The 20,676-nt window shown below is 44.7% G+C and overlaps 9 protein-coding genes across 9 annotated transcripts; 4 read left to right on the forward strand and 5 right to left on the reverse strand.

Moving 5' to 3' along the window:
* Positions 1–274: 274 nt before the first annotated feature.
* I203_103187 (uncharacterized protein) lies at positions 275–2,816 on the forward strand (the record flags this gene model as incomplete). The annotated part of the gene is made up of 7 exons (XM_065517250.1): positions 275–1,437; positions 1,498–1,587; positions 1,649–1,782; positions 1,859–1,971; positions 2,021–2,282; positions 2,339–2,506; positions 2,566–2,816. The coding sequence occupies 7 exons, from the start codon at positions 275–277 to the stop codon at positions 2,814–2,816; spliced, it is 2,181 nt and encodes a 726-aa protein (XP_065374068.1).
* A 383-nt stretch (positions 2,817–3,199) lies between these two features.
* Positions 3,200–4,731, reverse strand: I203_103188 (uncharacterized protein; the record flags this gene model as incomplete). The annotated part of the gene is made up of 5 exons (XM_019150686.1): positions 3,200–3,329; positions 3,391–3,845; positions 3,911–4,198; positions 4,263–4,430; positions 4,495–4,731. The coding sequence occupies 5 exons, from the start codon at positions 4,729–4,731 to the stop codon at positions 3,200–3,202; spliced, it is 1,278 nt and encodes a 425-aa protein (XP_018999913.1).
* Positions 4,732–5,075: 344 nt separating this feature from the next.
* On the forward strand, positions 5,076–8,037 carry I203_103189 (uncharacterized protein; the record flags this gene model as incomplete). Its single annotated transcript, XM_019150685.1, has 9 exons — positions 5,076–5,174; positions 5,237–5,281; positions 5,346–6,701; positions 6,833–7,237; positions 7,297–7,350; positions 7,427–7,542; positions 7,620–7,811; positions 7,890–7,939; positions 7,997–8,037. The coding sequence occupies 9 exons, from the start codon at positions 5,076–5,078 to the stop codon at positions 8,035–8,037; spliced, it is 2,358 nt and encodes a 785-aa protein (XP_018999912.1).
* Positions 8,038–8,303: 266 nt separating this feature from the next.
* Positions 8,304–9,448, reverse strand: I203_103190 (uncharacterized protein; the record flags this gene model as incomplete). The annotated part of the gene is made up of 7 exons (XM_065517251.1): positions 8,304–8,725; positions 8,808–8,844; positions 8,930–9,102; positions 9,158–9,174; positions 9,252–9,266; positions 9,317–9,379; positions 9,444–9,448. The coding sequence occupies 7 exons, from the start codon at positions 9,446–9,448 to the stop codon at positions 8,304–8,306; spliced, it is 732 nt and encodes a 243-aa protein (XP_065374069.1).
* A 74-nt stretch (positions 9,449–9,522) lies between these two features.
* I203_103191 (uncharacterized protein) lies at positions 9,523–11,215 on the reverse strand (the record flags this gene model as incomplete). Its single annotated transcript, XM_065517252.1, has 8 exons — positions 9,523–9,664; positions 9,743–9,815; positions 9,900–9,962; positions 10,024–10,131; positions 10,195–10,203; positions 10,497–10,727; positions 10,816–11,052; positions 11,137–11,215. The coding sequence occupies 8 exons, from the start codon at positions 11,213–11,215 to the stop codon at positions 9,523–9,525; spliced, it is 942 nt and encodes a 313-aa protein (XP_065374070.1).
* Positions 11,216–11,677: 462 nt separating this feature from the next.
* On the reverse strand, positions 11,678–12,690 carry I203_103192 (uncharacterized protein; the record flags this gene model as incomplete). The annotated part of the gene is made up of 3 exons (XM_019150682.1): positions 11,678–11,799; positions 11,921–12,231; positions 12,473–12,690. The coding sequence occupies 3 exons, from the start codon at positions 12,688–12,690 to the stop codon at positions 11,678–11,680; spliced, it is 651 nt and encodes a 216-aa protein (XP_018999909.1).
* Positions 12,691–13,582: 892 nt separating this feature from the next.
* On the forward strand, positions 13,583–14,604 carry I203_103193 (uncharacterized protein; the record flags this gene model as incomplete). Its single annotated transcript, XM_019150681.1, has 3 exons — positions 13,583–13,698; positions 13,820–14,246; positions 14,395–14,604. 3 exons carry the CDS (start codon positions 13,583–13,585, stop codon positions 14,602–14,604), a joined length of 753 nt encoding a protein of 250 aa, XP_018999908.1.
* A 353-nt stretch (positions 14,605–14,957) lies between these two features.
* I203_103194 (uncharacterized protein) lies at positions 14,958–15,794 on the reverse strand (the record flags this gene model as incomplete). The annotated part of the gene is made up of 5 exons (XM_019150680.2): positions 14,958–14,986; positions 15,109–15,201; positions 15,305–15,343; positions 15,424–15,495; positions 15,677–15,794. 5 exons carry the CDS (start codon positions 15,792–15,794, stop codon positions 14,958–14,960), a joined length of 351 nt encoding a protein of 116 aa, XP_018999907.2.
* A 758-nt stretch (positions 15,795–16,552) lies between these two features.
* On the forward strand, positions 16,553–19,653 carry I203_103195 (uncharacterized protein; the record flags this gene model as incomplete). The annotated part of the gene is made up of 13 exons (XM_019150679.1): positions 16,553–16,864; positions 16,949–17,049; positions 17,122–17,227; positions 17,302–17,421; positions 17,478–17,559; positions 17,627–17,696; positions 17,780–17,919; positions 17,986–18,048; positions 18,121–18,192; positions 18,250–18,344; positions 18,402–18,475; positions 18,534–18,685; positions 18,773–19,653. The coding sequence occupies 13 exons, from the start codon at positions 16,553–16,555 to the stop codon at positions 19,651–19,653; spliced, it is 2,268 nt and encodes a 755-aa protein (XP_018999906.1).
* Positions 19,654–20,676: the final 1,023 nt, after the last annotated feature.

Genomic DNA, 20,676 nt, shown 5'->3' on the forward strand with positions numbered 1-20,676 from the left:
ACCATATGAACCCATGGGCTTTTGATTCTTGAGCTAGTACACCGTTGAGAACAGTGACTCCACTGAACATTACAAGCTTTTATCCCTCGTACCAGCGAGGTTCTCAATACATATCCATTGCCACTATTCAAAAAGCTACACCGCAGTATCCTGCTCAGCTCACCATTCATCTAGGTTGATCATCAATCCCTCTCATCTAACGAACCACATATCCCAACCCAGACACGCCACTCCGCTGGAAAATTCACATAACGTTCCATAACACCCAATCATCATGGTCATCACCACTGAAAACGCTTTCAAAGTACTACAAGGTCTCGGACGAACTTCTGCATTCGCCATTACACCTCAAGTTGCCCGGTGCTTCAGGACGGGTAAAGTGGCAGAAATGCAAGAATGGGAGAGAAGCAAAAAATCAAGAGATGTTGACGAGGATGTGAAGGAGCATAGATCAGAGAAAGAGAGAGAACAGCTTGAACTGCTGGCAGAAATTAGTGGTGAAGATGTCGTTATGGAAGAAGGAAATGTAGAAGAGAGGTTGGATGCCAAAGGGAGACCGCTCATCGATATAACGAAGATTAAGGTCGGACATACCGCTGCATTCGATAAAAGTTTCAGACTACGCCTACCCGCTCGAAACCCATATAGTTGCAAAGCCAAACTGTTCATACAACACAATCACGTCTATGTCAATTTCTCAAAGCGTGTGAAGAAGCAGAATGAATTAAGGGTTCCTGAAGGACTTCTTAGCGAACATGCCATTCAACTCTGGTACGATTGTGTCAAATCAGCTATGAACGTCCTCCTCGTTGCATACCCAGATGATATTGGCCCTTCCAAGTATCCCCACCCAAGGTGGTCAGCCGATCTCGCTTCTCAGATTGTCATGAATCGGTTACCGGAACAGGTAGATCCCATAGCTTTAGGAATGTCAACTATACGACGAAGAGCTCCTATCGACCCAACTGTTTCCTTTGACACCGTTCAGCTTCCCAACATATCCTACTATTCCGCCGTCAAGACTGTCAATATTACTTTACCTCGAAGGACTCAGATTTATCCGGGAGCAAAGGAATTCTCGATTCAGAGAGGGCTTCAATCTTTCAGAGAAGACCATTCGCCTACGATTACATCGCCACAGTCAAGTATTTTAGGTCAGGTGAGGGTCAATTCGATAACCGAACAGACAAAAGATCCAAAAGAACGTAGCGATGCAGACAGAGCAGTCGGATGGTTCAAGTGGTTATGTTACGAAGTGGGTTTGAAGGGGAGGATGGGGATGAGTTACGATCAGTGGATGAAACTGTTCCTCGACGAGTTGCCAAGATGTTTAAGGGATAATGTTCAATCCCAACAAAGGCGAATGGACAACAGGCATTTCACCGTCCACCCTGATCAGAAGGATAAATCAAAGCTCCAATTGGTGGCGGTCCGATCGTAAGTTTATCTCAGCATGTTTTGAGTATGATCTACGCTGAGTCAAGATCTGTGTGGCAGGAATTTCATGCGAACCGATACTTATAGCGTTCACCAGCTTGGGATCCAGCTCACCGGAATGGATGCTGCCACTGCTGCCAAGTTTTCTTTGTAAGTGGAGTCTCGCATTCCAAGGGCTTTTATGCTGATGCTCATCTATACTTTGCTCAAGGTGGATAAACGAACGGTACATGAAGAATCGTGATGTCGCTCTCACCTTGATTGAATTTGCGCACCACGTAGACACGGTCCGAGGATACAAGGACGTCTGGCAAAGCGCCACAGATTGTAGTCACAGATTTCTGGGTGAGTCTCTTAGCATCAAGCACCATTCAAGGTCGATTGTTCACTTTCGATATTGTCATGCGGACTTGGACTATAGATGGAAGTCACTTGTGCGTAGAATGTGAGAAGACGATGATTCCATGTCTGAGTCTCATTCCAGGAAGAGGGGCGTTATGCGGTAGCTGTTTGGAAAAAGCCATCCTCCAATCGGTGAGTGATACTGATACTGTTACCACGATTCATGCTGACAAACACTCAGAATGATGAGTATCTTCAGACCTGCAGTGAGATCTTGAAAACCGCACGACAAGACACCGGAGGTGCAGCAATGCTACTAAGCGCAATCTCCAAGCACGATGGATACAGGAGAAGAGCTGAAGCTTTGAAGGACAAAGGTTATCTGCAACTCAGTAATGTATTAGCTCTGCAAGCTACAGTAAGAAGCTGGGAAGACTCAGATAGAGACATCAAGGATGCTGTGTTAGGTCTTGGTGGATTAGGTAAACGGAGTGAAATGGCTGGTGAGTGCGAAGACTGCTTGGGTAAGAGGTTTTAGGCTGATGTGTTTGATCGATAGGACACGACAATGTTTTGATGAGACCTTCAGTCGTTCGACGTAACAGAGCTTACGTTGAAAGTGGGAGCACGTACCTGCTTCATGAGAAGGACGTCTTACCGACCATCGCTGCTATCGGCATTATGAGCGCAACGAACTCACTTGCTGCGACAATCTTGGTGTCAAAAGGTTTGTTACCCTCCAACAATCTGCAGCTGTGATTGGTACTGACTTTGCATCGTCTGCAGCTACGAAGATCGCCCAGTCTCGTTGGGAGGACCTCATTGCAGATCAACCCAGCGAGGAAGCCCAAAAGCTTCAAGACAGTATGAGGAAGATCGAGATGGAGTTAGAAGCTTTGAATTCCCTCCAGCTTCAAATACCCTACAGAATCTCTGGTATAGCTCAGACCGAACCTGCAATCCTCGCAGGTCCACTTCAGTCACTGGAGGAACAGCTGGAAGGTCTTTTAATCCCCCAAACTCCGCAATCAGAGTAAGATGGACAATTGATTTAATCAGTCTTAGTTTTACATACTATCACGAAGATTTAAAAAGGTCAAAATACTCCAGTTAGGTGTGTCATAAATAAGCTGCAGACAGAATACGACAAGAGATTGCGAGTAGTAAAGGAATAGATAGAATATAAATATCCCATCACAGCATACATAATGAGAAAATGCATATAAATGTCAGGTCAATTTGATGCGAAGTATTCCATCTCGCAGGCATATTGCACTCGAGCGTACACGAGGGCAGCTGACCCATTCCATGAGTATACAATCATACATCCCATGATCCCCAAGAGCATAAGTATGCACTATTATACTTCAGCTAAATATCTAATGTCTCTTATCTACCTCTACCCATCTACAGATCCCCATCAAAACAATCCAGATCCTTTATGTTCAGCTCCAAACTTCTCTCTCGTCCATTGCCATACTTCCCTGCCCACTCTATAGTAGACAAAGCCAAAGAGCGCTCCAGAGAGATGCGCAACGTGATCGAACAATCTACCAACATTGGTCCGGTATCAGCTAGGAGTTAAAACAATGACGGTGATAGCTGACTCACCTCCAACCTCTTATCAAACCTATAAGATCCAGCGTGACCATTCCCGCCACTCCCATTCCAATCGGTACACTGACAAAGGGAACAAATATAATCCCCACGCTTGAATCGGGATAAGCACAAGCGGTGAGCGCCAAAGCGGCGTAGATAGCTCCACTGGCACCTAGAGAAGGTAATATCCCTTGATGGGACATTAAAGCTTGAGGACTGGATATCCTAGCTGGATGGGTGAGGGCTTTCATCAAAGCAGGATATCTAAATATGTTTGTCCATAGATGACTTCCCAAAGAGGAGAACAGTCCCGCGGTAAGTAAGAAAGCGAGGAAATGAGGTGTATGTGTAGACGATGATAATGCTGGGAAAGAAGGTGATGAGGATATGTATGAGTATGCGGCGGAACCGAATGAGAATAAGGCGAGGGAGTTGAATGCGAGATGAGGGAGGGATTGGTGTGATAGCTGGTTTGGAGTCGCTCACATCAGCATGATCTATCCCATTGGTCTCAGTCAGAAAGACCACTCACAACGCTAGTGAACATAGTAACGCAGTTCCTCCACTCATCCCTCTTCGTGCCAAAAACGATAGGTCGATGTAACCACCATTTCCTCATGAATGGTTCCAGTCTTCTGAGCTTCCACCAAACAAATACGTTCCCCATGACGAAGATCAAACCCATGGGAGCGAGTTGCGCTGAAGGCGTATTGAGGTAGAATTCAGAGGCCATGACGTACGTACGGAGAACAGGGATGAGCAGGAAATTGGGAAGGAAGGAGAGGGTGTTGGGGAGATTGTTGAGAGTTTTCTGTGCGACCTATAATTTTGAATAATTGAGATTAAAAATAGTTCAGATATGATCAGCTTGTAGAATAACCCACCCTAGCCCCCTCTAACTGCTTCGCTCTATGAATCTCTCTATCACTCGGTTGACTCTGACCCTTTCTCCACCAGCTGCTCCCACCAAGCTTATCACCCCATTTCTGCGTGTCATTGTTGGTATACAATGCAGCTGCGGCGTATCCACCTCCACCTAGTAACCCGCAAAACTGAATACACACTCTATGATCAGCTTGCCTGTTTGTCGGATACGAAACTTCGACATGCACTCACCACAATTGGACGCCATATCGATCTTCTAGGCAGCGAGCTATTCGTATAACCCGCTGGAGCAGCGTATTGTCCATTCTCGATTGCCGACCTAGGTACAGCTATCCTCTTTGGCGTTATACGGCCTAATACCTGTCGGCGTGGGATGCTGGAGAAGCACCGATGGGGGAGTCTTGAAGGACCTGCGAGTGTCGAGCGAGCGATCGGGCCAGTGAAAGATGGTATGAAAAGGTTGGACATGGCGATTCTGATGGTCTACCTGTCTGTATGACCAAAGATGGGACTGCAATGGGGATACAGGACGATAAAGATGATGAGCAGAGTTGATGGAAATGGAATGAAATTTCAAAGATTGCTGCTTGAGCATGACGCATGGTAATCTAATGTTTCGGCATATCTAACTTATTGGATCCTCCCACTTACGGAAGATTAAATAAACACGTCATCATTTTTTGATTATCCGGTTATACCAGCGTACTGTGGCCCGATACGAGTTAGGCTGTACTCGATTAGACTGATCTTTCTTTTCTTTTTCATTCCAATTGTCCACCATCAGGAGAGGTACTACCGCAACAAGAGCAGATATGTCTGCTTTCCTATCCGGAGCTGCAGTGGAATGCGGCCCAAGTAACGTACTAAAAAATGTACAGGGTAGATTGGACAGGGATACGTCTCTCCAGCAGGTACGTACAGTCACCAATCGTTAACATTTATCGGATCCTTCAGCTGACTAATGGCTTAAAAGGATCGACTGGTATCTACACCTAACGTAGCGAGCTCTTCGAAACAAGTAAGCTTTTCATACTTCGCTCTCTGAATCGCACTACAGCTTATGGGTGGCCTGAAATCTATAGCCTTTCAAGTCCCAGACATCCTCATATTCACCTCCAGCGCAGATCCCTCAAAATGCTCAATCACCATTCGATATCACCTCTTTACGTCAGCACCTTCCTCCTGCTCAGACATCCCTCCTCAATCCCCAAGCTTCATCTTGGGCAAACGCATTCAGTGTTCACACCCAATCTCAAGCTGGTCCCAGTCGACCGCAGGAGAGGACAGTGCCTCGTCAATCGCAAGCTGTCACGCACGGCTGGAGTCATGAATACGCTCAAGCGCAAGATAGTACGATTCCGAATCATCAATTGACGAGATTGTCACATCCTCTTGTAGCACCTTGGAAAAGGCCCCAACATCATCCTGCACCTGATATATCGACTCAACTGCATCAAGCACCATTACAACACCATCCTCCACCACACGTAACAACAAGGCCATCATCCGTTCCGGCTAGACAGGTTTCTCCAATTTCCCACGAACCGCTAACTGAATCACAAGATATCTTAGCTAAAACCGCTCAGACGTTTGTGGATGAGCTGGAAGGACCTGATGGTATTATGAAGGCGAATCCTAAATTGGCCCAAAGCAACTTCATATCGTTACTCAGGAAAGTCGGTAATGGGAATGTAGTGATAGACGAGGGTAAGCAGACGTATGGAGATGATATAGGAGAAGGAGCAAATCTGGTTGAGAGAGGTATGTTAATGGAACGCACAGAAGAGATTTTGGAAAATGACAAGAATGATGGCGCGATGTATAATTGGGCGGAATCGTTTAATGCAGCATCTCCAAAGGACAAGGTCGGGAGGATCGACGAGCGAAATCTCGCTCAACCTATGGGTTATAGACACGGCGTGATGCCTTCATTAGATCGATATGATACCCCAGCACCAAATCTTCAGACCAATTGGGAAAGCTCTTTCCAAGATCAAGAGGCGCTCATTCGATCATCCGAAAATGCCTCGAGGAAAAGTGTACATTTCGATTCTGACGTAGACTTATCATCTGCAAGTGGAGTACCTAAGACATTGGAAGAAGCTTTGAGACATACCACGTCTATACCTGGAATGGGAGCTTCCTGGGAAGAAGAGGGATTGGATTTAGATGATTTCAACGATGAGGTGTTCATGGGATATAATGGGATGATGAAAACTGTACCTCCTACCGAGGTGAATAAAGGAGTAGGGAACGATCAAACTTGGGGTCGATTACAGAATGATTGGGAAAATTTCCAAAGAGCCGAACCGGCGAAACAGCAACTGAGAGGTATGGGAGTAGATGATAGGTATTTATTTCAGAGGAAGAACCCGTACTTCGGAGTGAGTGAGGTAGCTTCGTATTGGGAGATGGCCCAGGAATCACCAACGTTGAAAGTGAGTCATCAATCTCCTGGCGCTTCTCAAATTTCGTTAAGCAGCCGGGGATCCACAAGGTCCCCTTCTGAGAAATGAGAAGGTGGCGTCAGAAGTATATGCGCTGATATATATGAATGACTCGTTGCCAGGGAGTACTCGAACTCGAAGCGGCCGTTCAGAACTCCCCATCATCCTTCGAAGCATGGTACAACCTAGGTTTAAAACAACAAGAGAACGAACGGGAGGAATCTGCTATATTGGCATTGTCTAAGACTATCCAACTTGAACCTGACTATAGACCTGCATATTTGGCTCTGGCAGTCAGTTATACGAACGAAAGTGAGATAGAGGCTGCTTGTACGATGTTGGACAAATGGATCAGTCTCGGTGAAGGTTTGGGCACCAATGCGAGTCGAGTCGATGCACAAGAAGGAGGAAAATTAAGGGACAGGGCAAAGTTGATTGAGAGGTTGATCGATGTAGCTAGACAAGATCCCGAGAATGTAGATTCGGATGTTCAAGTTGCCTTGGGGGTTCTGTTCAATGCAACGGAGGTGAGCTGTCTACCATTGTCTCATAAGCATGGAGGTTAGCTTACGTCGATTCATTGTAGGAATACCAAAAAGCGGAAGATTGTTTCCTTGCTGCGTTATCTGTACGACCTGATGTGAGTCTACTGTCTATCATGTCAATTGGATACTCTGCAGGTGGAGGCTACGACAAAGCTAATGAGAATGAATTAGGATTGGCTGCTGTACAATCGACTTGGAGCTACTCTAGCGAATAGCGGAAGATCCAACGAAGCGATTCAGTATTATCATAAAGCTTTGGAGCTCCATCCGAACTTTGTTAGAGCGTTGTGAGTGGTTTTCAGCCGACTTTTTTGGAAACAACTATGCGTCAGAATGTGTGTTGCTTACATGACATAATCTTCAGATTCAACCTTGCTATATCATATATCAATCTCGGCCATTATTCCCTCTCTGCCCAGTCCGCTCTCGATGCTTTGCGATTACAGCATTCCGACGCTTCTGAGGGATACTCGTTCGGACAGGAAGGAAGTAAAGTAAAGTCGAAGGGAGTCACAAGTGAGGCATTGTGGAATGCCTTGAGAAGCGCTTGTATCCAGTGAGCTTGGATCTTCACTCATACTCACGTCGATCGCCGTTGAGAAACGTAGCTGATTGTTTTGGGACATCGATGTAGTATGAATAGACATGATATAGTAGGTTTGGTGGCACAACACGATTTGTCGGGTAAGTAAAGTACAGCTTCGCGATTAGAGTCAATCAGAGCTGACTTGCTTCGGATAGGATTTCCAATGAGTTTTGGTGATCTTGAAGCTCAGCAGTAGTTTGGGATATCGTGTGAGATGCACATACGGTCCAGACCCATATTGAATTAATGACGAAATATCCATGCATCATGTACGAACCGCCTTGAATAACTCTCAAGTGAGCTTGAAATTTGCGTGGGATCCCGTTCTTATACGACAAAAATTGTATTGTACAGAATATTCCAAGCGTCGAGCATTTGGAGTAAACGTACATTCTGTATTTACATTATCTACTTTATCATGCTCCATGAAATACAACCTAACTCGTAACAATCACGGTCCAATTAAGCTTTGCCTTTGCCTTTCCACCATTTCCTCTCTCTATCTTGCTCCCCACTCCCACTTGGATTATCTCTCGTATATTTAATGACAATCCCCTCCCTTGGTATTGCACTCCAGCTGCTACTCCCACTTCCACGTCCACTCAAGATCTCTTCTCTCCTCCTCCTTCTCTCCAAAACGCTTTCGGATGTCTTACACTCCTTCCACCTGTCTAAGATATCTCTCTTACTTTGTATACTGACAAACCTCGCATGGGACTTACTAATCTCCATACGGGGTTTACGCAACACGTCCGAAGGGGAAGTAGCAGCAGTAGGTGCAAGTTGTTTAGGTTTAGGATTGGAAATTTCAGAAGATATTCCTCGAGTTGTAGATTCTATTGAACGAATGGCACCTGATAGAGGTTGAACTACTAGACCTATACCTATCAACCATATAGTTAGCTCAACTCGAAGTGTTTCGAACGTTCTGATCCTAGTAGAGAAGAGAGAAGAAGATGAACTCACTCCCACCTATTAATCCGAACACTCCTCCGATGAGATTCTACAGCGACAAACGAGACACGAAACAAATCGTCAAAACCCATACCACTGATGCCAGGTTATTTAGGTAAAATATGTACACTTACACCTCGCTTTAGAGGATCCAAAGGACCGTTGACAAATCCTTTTACACCATCTTTCACTCCCTCCGTCATCTCCCTCCGAGCCTCTTTCATACCAGATTTGAGATCTGTGATCGGTCGAGGGCCATTATTGGTCTGAGTGATTGGATTCGCATTGACTTCATTGTATATCGAATCTAAGAGGAAAGCTTGCACACCACCTATCATCGGATCTGAATCCGCTTGAGTGACAGCATATTCTTTGGGACCTGGTAACCACATATCCCAATGTCCGTTCATCAGTATACTACTGAGCATCATGAAATGATGTGAAAGGTGACCTTACGATTTAAGAGCAAATCTTTTTACTCCATTTTCCCTTGTTCGATCAATACACCGGCAACTACAGACGATAAGAGGATGTTGTATTTAGGATGATACCACATGGCATTATAATGAGGCGCTATATCACATCTGAATTTTGCCATCAGACCATCAATTACAATTTAAATAGTAAATGGTAGCGAGAATGACTCACCTCATATTGAGTATTGGCAAATGACGATGAATCGATACCACAGCCTCTTTTACCCCATCTGAAGATTTTTCACTCTCGGCTAGCTGTTTACTGTAGCTATCACTTTCCTTTCGGGAGATAAAGCTTCGTCGAGCGCCACACTGAGGGATTCAACGGTCACTTGAGATAGGGTCATTGGACGAGGAGACGCTCCTAAGTGAGATAATCGCTCAAGCCAATACCTGCATATCAGGCAAGGTCGCCATGGTCAAGCTTTCGGATACCCATTTTGACCGTCCATAGGATTCAGAGATACTCACATATCTCCTGTAGAGAGGGTGATAGCGATTGAAGGGGCGGAGTATTTGATAGCCAAAGTGGCCAAGTATGAGTCTAGGAAACGGACATGATCAATATAATTCCATCTTATCAATATACTTTCATCTTATCCTATAAAAGCAATAATCTTTCGCTTACTTCCATCATAGATGATTGCCGATACTTTGTTGGAGCTGTACAGCCAAGAAGCTGCTTCTTGATCTATATCCATTCACGGATTAGCATTGATAATCCTTGCTGGAAAGCTTTCATATCGACTCACCTTCCAGAACAAAAACATCCAAGGGGAGTTGTCCGGTATTTTTCATCCCTTTAATGGTGACGATCGCAGGATACCCCATCTTCTTCAGTCCTCCTGCTAGAGAGCTCACTGCGAAGAAGCTGTGTCATCAGTCAATCTATGGTTAACCAAGAAAGGTTGCTTCGCACTCACCTACACTCTCTTTGAGAGTTGCATCGATCGGGCCCAAGTCCAAGCTGTATGTACAGGATTGTACGGGTCAGACGCACGGCAGAAGATGACTATCGTCCAGGGAGTATATGAACCTGCTTCACGTATATAGCCGATTCACTCTTTTCGAGAAAATTTGATAGATGGTGACTTGGTCGATAGGCAGTATCGTCATCATGTGCGACCTCAGTAACATTGTTAATCAAGTGCGAAAGTCGAAGAAGATCTATTCTGGACACGCATGGTTATATAATAATTGGGATCTTCTTTGATTTGTAGCTCACCATCCGACCAATTCTTTAAACTGAATCTAGACCCAGCCAATGCATCATAAATCTCCAAATGATCTTCCAGTCCCTCTCCCAGCCCCTCTCCATCAATTGCATTCAATCCGTATAATCTCTCTTCATATCTCATGATAGTATCTCGGTGACCCTCTTGAGTCGATATTCGTACGCGGTGAGAATGGGTCTTGAAAAGTTCCAATGCAATCGTCAACAAAGGTATAAGGCCGACTACAGTTATTATGCTAGGGGGTCAGTCGGATTCATCCCATAATATGATAAGACAAGATATCATGCTGACAAGATAAGTACAACTCACACTCATCACCCAGATAGAATACCACGATATTCAATGGTGGCACCGCTCCATTCCCATTTGGATCAATCGCATACTCTCTCACGTCAGGTGTTATACCGTATTGCAAATCCCCTAAAGAATCCTGTGATTTATCTTGTTCTTTCGATTTTAGGGAGATATCAATCTTGCCCTTATGGGTAATCGACCAAGAGGATGAGGAATCTAGTGTATTGCTTGTGGATGTGAAAGATTGAGGATCTACAATCATGTATATGAATAGTTCAACCACTGCTCGATGTGAGATGGGGAGAAATCCGACACCATACCTTTATGGTCCCATACCCTGTCTGGATGTCGAAGGTGCAATCCGTTGATATGGAGGTGGTGGGACATCATCATGATAGGCTTTGTCTTCGGACATGATGAGGTGACTCTGGTTCTTGCACCTGGGTATACATGTAGAGTATTCTATCACATGCAGTCTGCGATATCTGTGTTTATATGTACAACATTCACTACCACTACTCGTATCTACAACCTCGTCTATCTATAGTCGACAGATCATTCGAACATTGCGATGAACATTGGTCAAGTTCCGTCGGAAAGGATTGGCTGACAGCGATCTGGCAACCGAGTTCATGACCGAACATTTCAATAGCACAAACCACTGTCATACATCGGGATAGCAAATGAGAGATTATATAACTTATATCAAGCAACTATACACACCTTGACAGACCAGAACCAAATCATGCTACGGAATTGAATATATTGTCCATTGTTATATGATCGAACCAAATTAGAGAAGACCGACGACCAAAGTGTTTGATCCTATCTGAATTGATAATATACTGACTAGTCGGAACTCGGCCCTATATCACCATTACCTCCTTAAGATACCCCACGCAGTGAGAATGGTAATAAACAGACTGGTGAAAATAGCCAGATGAGCAGGTTGAGAGAAAGTTTCAAATGCACTTGAGCATGTCGAGCAGGTCCAGCCGTCTATCCAATAGGTCAATCTCAACAAATCAGCGAATGCTTCTCTAGTTATATTCCCATTTCCCAGACCCTGCGTCCTCCGAAGAATACCAACGATTCTTCTACTTGACTTCAATCCACTCACCAGACAAACTTGTATACCCGCCAGGTCGATACATCATAAAGTTCGTACCAGCGTACGGACTTAGATAACCCCCCTTCACGGCCGACCCATCCCCCCTCTCATCATATATCTTCAAAACGTAAGTGGCCTCTGCAAAGGGTACTTGACCTGGGATCTGCTCCCAGTCGTATGGATTCCATACTACCTGAGTTGTATTCCCTGGAAAGACATTGGCGGAGGCATTACCTGATGGTGTGGGGTTGGGTCCAACGGGGTAGACATTTCCGTTCGCTGAGCAGGAGGCAACGACGGTGAGGGACGTGGGTGTGACACTGTGGGTGGAAGGTAACGAAGATCGCGATGTGTTGTGTTGTATTTTGAGAGATGGGATGTGCAAGAATGGATTGTTGGATGATCGGAATGAAATGTAATGATCGAGCGACAGAGAAAGAGAGAGGGAGAAATCGATCAGCCTTGTTACTACTCACACAGAAGACACGGACGGCCAATGATCGTCTATTGCACCTAGACCTCCATTCTCACTCCAATCAATGATCACACGTCCCCACTCACTATAAACTAGTCATATTCCAACCAAAAGTGATCCAACTATCCTTCGCAATCTTATAATAACTAGCACTAGCCGTCGAGGGAGGCTGAGTGACTGTTATACCACCTGCTGCTGCGGTAGCAGGGATAGAGATCGAAGTGCTATTTCGACTACCTGATCCTGAAGCCGAGGCTGAGGCTGAGCCGGATGGACGGAGTGTAGCTGATTGGGATTGGGACATTGTGAGTGGATTGAGTCGATATCAATATGACGGTATGATGAATGAAGAGAGAATAGATTTGGCGATATGAGATTCAATGCGTGATGTGTCTGAATAGGGCTGACGCTGACGCTGAGGCTTGTTTTCGTGATCGTAAAAGTAGGTCGTTGGAAACGTGAAAAAGTGATTATCGTAAGTCAAGTCTGCTTATGAGGGATGGGGAATGCTAGAAGATGGGAGTATGCAGTATGAGATGATGAGTTGAAGGTATGCTAATGCTATGTTGATGAAATGAAAAGTGAAAATCCAAACACAAATACAAATAAATGACAATACAAAGGAGAGGATTGAGTGTATTCAGTTGGAATATCAACGTACTGTATTGTATTGTATGGGAAAGAAAGAAAAACGCACAAAGAGACACCGTGCACAGCCCCTGGCGAGCTCGAAATATCTCCAGATCGCCGCTCAACTTCTTCCCTTTGTTCGTATCTGCAAGTTTACCCCTGCAGAATGCATATCCAACCACTCATCGAGTATTGTGCATCCATGAGTATGTGGATATCTTATACATCGCAGATCTGCATGCTTGTCATCACAGAGTCACTCGAAATAGATTTGGGAAAAGATCTTTTTGTCCCCTGAATAGAATGATGAAACATGAAACCAAAACTCACTCAAACACGTGAATGATTTTTCCCGAAGATTCAACACGTGTTTTGGCTGGAATCGAGATGATCACTGTCGGTGATCACCGATCTGATCCTACTCGAGTTGGACTCGGAACATGAGCAGATTCGGTACGGGCAGTGAGATAAGGTAGAGGGTACTGGGAAACGATGACTTTCGTGGTATACGCCTACTCAAATATACAAGAAATCATCAAAGGAGCAACTGTATGACCATACATAAGATGATACAGCCAGGCGATGGTCCCTCTTCCGGTCAAGTGAGATATAAAAATGTCAATTCCGAAGAGATCGCTAAGAGAGCCAGAGTGACGATAGAGAAGGTATCACCCGAACAGCTGTAAGTGTTCCTTTCTCGTATGATATCAAACGCACACATACACATGTGTATATAAGATTTGCCACTAGATATTGGACTTCAATGTTAAAAATAGTTCAAAAGCTCACTTTTTACCTGACAGACCCCTCTACGCTCCTCGTCTATCAGCGATCGTCCACTCCCACATGCTCCTCGACATGTCCACATTCTTCACATTCCCTTACACCCTCTCTGACTCACTTCACCTCTTCAACAATATCGCCTCTCAACTAGTCTCTCCCTCTGCCAAGCCATCATTCCCACCGCCATTAGGGGGGATCGTCATGTTCGTAGCGAAATCATACCCATCCGAACAACCCTTAGAATCAATGGATATGGAAGGGAACCCAACATCATACCCAGAAATAGTGGGCAGTGTCCAACTCGGATTTGCATCCATGCCTAATGGGGCGTTCAGAAGTGAGGTGAAGAAGATGTTGGTTGATACGCGTTATGGAGGTAGGGGGGTTGGTAAAGCTTTATTGAGGGGTTTGGAAGAAGAGGCGAGGAAGTGGGGAAGTACAACTTGTGTAAGTTAGTCCAATCTACAAACAGATAAACACAAAAACGCATTTGTATTTGTAGTTACAATTCGACTTTTCTTCATACATTTCTGAGACGAACGCCTACGTATGCTGTGATGAAGGGGAACACTTACTATTTGATTTTTTATTACAGATGCTAGACACCGAGCAAAACTCCTTCGGAGAGAAACTGTATAGATCGTGCGGATGGACTGAACTAGGCGTATTACCTAGATTTCATTGGCCGCCTGATAAGTCCGAACAACGGTCAACGGTGTTCTTCTACAAGCATCTGGATGTTGATGAGGACGAAACAAACGGTCAAATCGAAAAGAGACAGATTTCAGATGGGAAGTCTGATTGAATGATATTTACCCATATTCAGTTGGTATATCTCGCCACAAAGGACTGGCTCGAATCCACCCTCGAGATGGAGATCCGGTGAACCTGTACTAATATTATACAAGATAGATGAAACGATAGTTTAATCGCATTTTAGATTAGCCATATAACCTACGTAGCGCATTAGTCTGCGTGCAGACTTGATGAGTGGGTTAGGATCGTTACGTTAAAGATTATATATCGTCTACAGATACAGTATGCATACAATCTCAAACTCATTCGAGTGAATCTTAATCTTCATCTACATGATACTTCGTTTAAGTCTCTCATTTGTGTATCGAACGATATCTACCCGGTTAATAGCGACGAGCCGATCTATTGAGTAGTGACGACTTGGTCGGCCTCTGGATGGGTGACAACAAACAAGCATGACATCAATATATTTTGCGACGATTCGGGAGAGAAAGAAACACGATCGTGGTGTTTATGGAAAAAAAAGTATGAAGAAAGATGGAACACTACTCACCGACATTCTCAACCACATCGTGATCACCTCCGAAATCAGCTTGGAGGGTCGAAAAGTCCGATTCGGGAAGACGAACAGTTATGAACGGGAGGACTGTGCGATGGATTGGGGAGTTATCAGATCAGCGCACATTCAATCAAGGAGGGAGGGGGCGAACATATGGAAGATCAATGTAGACAGTACTAATACTACTCACTCTTGGAATTGATATTATCATCTTTGACGACAGTTGCTCCTATTTACACAAAACCAAAACATCAGTTTATGTTGCCACCAAAAGGCTTTTGAGATTATTGTTGATGGCGTTGTACCCACCTTTAGCTTTAAGGTCTTCAATGATCTTTTGTCTTTCCTCGGTAGAAGATGATTTCTTGAATTGCACGATGACTACATACGTGCCCAACCATCCTGTCAGCTTTGTCCCTTGTCTGATATCCCTTGTTCAGAAGCAGAGGTCGCGGTAATTGCGATATGATCGAAGCTTAAGCGTGGGAACTTGAAGTCTTTATAGATCCACACGGCCAACCAATATCCGAAGGGCATAGTGGAGCATGGACAATGCACTTACCGTCTTTATCAGCCATATTGTTGGTTATCTCGTTCAAGGTCAACTGATAAGCTGATGTGGTGATTAGAGTGAAGTAGAGGAAGAATATGAATGATTTGAATGACAGCGATAATTGCATTGTGACTTGATTGATGTACAGAATAGATGGATGGATGGATGGGATGGTGGCAACAATGGCGTGTTGTGTTGTGGTAACCGTCATGACCATCACCATGACCACATGGGTACTACTACTGTGGCGGAGATATCCGCTGAGCAGGGCTCGGCAAAGGATGCCAATGACGTCAGTAGGAGATTTGGGATGTCCGAGGACCGACCGACTGTTGTTGTTGTCTTGTCTCACTAAACAGCGACAATTTCTCACGGTTAGTGATCGATTCCCTCTAATCCGGGTCTATCTGACAGGGATCAGTATGATTGTTTGCTGGAGCGTGCAGTAGAGGCAGCAACCGTTTCAAAGTGAATGATGTATCGAAAGCAGACAACGGGTGGATAGTGCGCCAAGAGTGCTCTGCTCCTACATCATCCCAGTGCCAATGCCAATGGCAATGCCGGGTGAACATGCAAGTGCAATGTCCATGCACTCACTGCACAGCACGTAGCCTCGTCGGAATACATTATATAAGGAAAGGGTGATCGAACGAACCTATGCATACTTGACATTTGACACTTCCTTTCCTCGTTTCTCCTTTTCTTGTAATGGGTATTCGTATCCGGTCCATACCGTAATTAAGATCGTCACTGCAATAATCGAATCCGTCAACTATATATATAACAACAACCTCGTCAACAGCCTATCGCCTCTTCGTGCCATCACAGTACATCCTATTCATATCCGGTAATCTATAAACATAACCTACCACAGAGCAATCAAGCATGTCACCGCATCGTAAATTATGCATATCATCCAAACGACACCCAACCCAAATCCAAGATATATTCCTCGGCCTAGCCCTGTCCCTCTCACCTCAGCCTACCGACAGAAAGCCCGATGGGAGTGATCCAGGAAGGGAGTTGGAATATTCCGCGGTATTGCACGATGGTACTGGTGTAGTCGAGTTAGAGACATTCCACACGAGATATTATTCTCATGGGAAAGAAGGGGACGATCTGGCAGAGGAGAATAAGAGGATTGGAAGAGAGGTGTTGGGTTTGATCAGGAGTATTCAGACTGATAAAGGGATGAATGTGAGTTAGACCATATCTATATAATAACATGTCTCATGGACCTTTCTCCGTCAGTGAACTAATACTGATGCGACGTATGGTCAGGTCCGGATGGTAGCTGTCGCTGACCCCGTTCCACAAGAATTCAAAGGTCATCAGGGAGTACAGTTCTTTTCGACATTATGGCTGCATGTTGATGTGATTCCGTTAGTATCCCAACGACCTCAACCAGCATGACTACCGTCTGATCTGAGCTGATTACAAGCAAAACAAAACAGCATCCTCGTTACTCCATCTACATCAATATTCACCAAACTCCCTGCTCCCTCCACTTCAGCTAGTGCTACCGCAGCTATCAGTGCAGGTGTAAAACATCTTCATCCTGTATGTGCAGTACCCGCTCATTGCACACTCGAGGCTATAGCATGTATTGACAATCGATTGTCTCGCTTGTATAGGCAACACACTCAGCTACAACAGCCGATGTCGATCCGGTCGATCACTCCGTCCAAGTAGACTGTGATGGACAGGTCAAACTTTGCAGCATCGTGCAATATAAAGAAAGTACAAGTGAAGCTGTGAGCTGCCCCGCCTTATAGGCTTTCAGCATTAAGTAGCTGATTTAGTCATCTAGCTCTGGGACAGATTTACTGCCCTTGCTGATCATCTGGTCAAGAATAACATTTCGATTTCTTTCTTCTCTGCTACTCCCCAAGGTGAGTATGAACTGTACATCTTACTTGGCTATCACAACGAGAATGTTGACTTGTATTGAATTGATAGGCGGTGGTGTCGCTCTGATGAGACATGCTATGATCAGACTCTGGAGGATGGTCGGCCTAAACGTCAAATGGTGAGTTCGTCTTTACCCCTCCCATCTTCAATTTCCCGTTCCCTGATCTGTTTTTGATATATCAATCTCTCCGTCATATTTAGGTACGTGCCAGAAGGACACCCAACCGTATTCGACATCACCAAGCGAAAGTTCCATAACGTCCTTCAAGGTGTCGCACCGCAAGATATGGATTTGACAGACGAGGATAAGAAATGGTTCGAACTTTGGACTGAACAGAACTGTAAGCTTTCCTTCGATTATATGCTTCAACCTAGTAGCATGTGAGTACTCATACCGATGAAACTAGACGAATCGTTCTGGAGTAACGGCGCGATCGACGCTTCTATCATCGTCATTGATGATCCCCAACGTGAGTTGAACCATACACTCTTCTCAACTGCATAAAGGACATTCCTGATACAGACGACACTTCGATATATAGTCACCGCCCTTATTCCCATTATCAAGAAGAAGCGACCTGATGCCAAGATCATCTTCAGATCTCATATACAAAGTGAGTTCTATCTGAGGTTGCCTCATAAGACCTCACACTTATCTGGTAATATTGCAGTCCAATCCGATCTGACAAATGACCCCCAAACTATGCAACATCGAACATGGAATTACTTGTTCGACTTTATCAAGGACGTTGACCTGTTCTTGGCTGTGAGTGGTTTGGCTGGATCAAGAGGGGTTTCCCACTCACTTATTTGCACATTTTAGCACCCTGTCAAAATCTTCGTTCCCAAGAATGTTCATGAGACCTTACCCGTACTCTATATGGCTCCTTCGACTGAGTGAGTATCATCAGGTGTGTATCTCTACAATGATTGACCACTTTTGGTATGTATTCAGTCCCCTCGATGGTCTCAACAAACCTTATGGTCGAGCTTCTGTGAGGTACTTCCGACAGTACTTCAACCAGCTCTCACTTCAACAATGTGGAGTACATATCGACTGGGATAGAGGATATGTTTGTCAAATCGCACGATTTGATCCTTCCAAGGGTGGGTGCATTTAGACGAGCTAGACCTTGGCAGCGTCGATATGTCCTGAGTATTCGCTGACATTGCTGAATTTTCATGCCAAAACAGGTATCGACGACCTCGTCGCCGCCTACCTGCAATTCCGAAAGAAGCTCGAAAACTCTGCCAAACCACCTGTCGACGGCGGACCTCAACTGATCATCATGGGTCATGGAAGTGTCGACGATCCCGATGGATCGTGGATCTACGAGAAGCTCCATGATACTCTCGGTACAAAGGAGTATGCCCTCGTCAGAGATGACGTAGCTGTCGTTCGAGCTCCCCCAAGTGATTCGATCTTAGGATGTATACTTCAAGGAGCATGGGTCGCTACGCAATTATCAACCAGGGAAGGATTTGAAGTGAAAGTAACCGAAGCTGTCAACAAGAGAGTACCGATCATAGCCTCCGACGCAGGTGGTATACCTTTACAGGTGAAACATGGAAAGAATGGATGGATTGTGCCTACTGGAGATAGATCAGCTGTGGCTAATCTGTTATATGATATTTGGGAAGGGAAAGTATCTGTTCATCGAGATTTATCTGGAGCCAATAGGGACCTGGATGGTAAGACTGATCCGAACTCTATTGCTCAAGCTTGGGTAGGAGATTTCGATAAAGAAGCTCAAAAGGTACATGCCGACGAAGGTGCAACATCGGAAGATTTCTGGACGGTTGGTAATTCGACGAGATGGATGTTATTATTCGATCGATTGTTGGGTCTGTCTCCTGAAGATAATGTTTCTCAACCACCAAACGCCAACGGTAAGGAGACGACGTTAGGTAATGAAGAAGAATTTGGCAAAGTGAAAATAACAGAAAAACAAGTGGGACTTTTGAAATCGATGGAAATTGGGAAGAAGTTGAATGATAAAGGGATAGATGGAGTTAATGTCTGGGAGATGCTCATGGGTAATGATATGATAAAAGGTGAAGGTGAATTGATTTAACCAAGTAGTATGAGTAGTGGTTAAGGATAATTAGTAGTACTGTATCTATTCGCCTACCTGAAGAAAAGAAAATTATACATACCATCCTTCTTGACATATATATATATATATATATTGTGTCATTTTTGAATATGCTTGCTTGGTATTTCATATAGTAGAAGCCAAATGAAATAAAATGCTATATGCCAACAGACGCAGCATCGAGCCATGAGCCACCGAGGCACAATTGCAGTAGCTGGTCTTGATTGACACCGGGTATTGTTAATATGTATGTAAAGTATAGCTGCAAGGACTGTTTTCGAGTGCAGATGAACTGATTATATCCTGATCATGTAGCTAGCATCCACCATGGGGGACCACGACTTGAGCAGATGTTCGATTCTCGTAACAAACTCAGGGTAGTAAGAAGGGTGAATGCTCATCAAGTTTCTCACTGGATAGGACGCGTTTCATAGTTCAAGCTTGACTGATGTATCAATCCTACACTTGCACATACTCACTCCACCTACATAGCTACATATCATACATTGACGACCGACATTCACGTCTCTCAGCATCAAGCATCAATAGGGATAGGTCTGGATTCGATATCCTAGGGTCAAGGGAACGAACCACCGACAGGCAAGAGTCACATCTATAGAGACAGTCACAGGTATACGGACCGTGCTTGCGAGTACCACCACCACATTTCGACATTTTCATCACGTCCACTATATACGTTTCATCTATCAAGGATCATCCTCTAATCTATCTGTATCAATACTTCAGTTAATATCAAACACCTGGCCATTACTATCACACGTCAACGTCACCACCAACGTCCAATCACTTTTCAACGCTTTAACGCTCAACGCACATTCACGCTCTTTTCCGCATCTCACCTCACCTCAAAATTACTCGGACAGCTAAATTCAATCATAGACTTCTTCTTGGCTATCAGCATAGGGTCATTCAGCACAGATAATCAGCATCATTAACACGCAGCAAGTCGTGGAGCTGGGACCATCTACCACTCACTTCTGA

The sequence above is a fragment of the Kwoniella mangroviensis genome (assembly GCF_000507465.2).
Source record: "Kwoniella mangroviensis CBS 8507 chromosome 1 map unlocalized Ctg01, whole genome shotgun sequence".
Lineage (NCBI taxonomy): Eukaryota > Fungi > Basidiomycota > Tremellomycetes > Tremellales > Cryptococcaceae > Kwoniella > Kwoniella mangrovensis.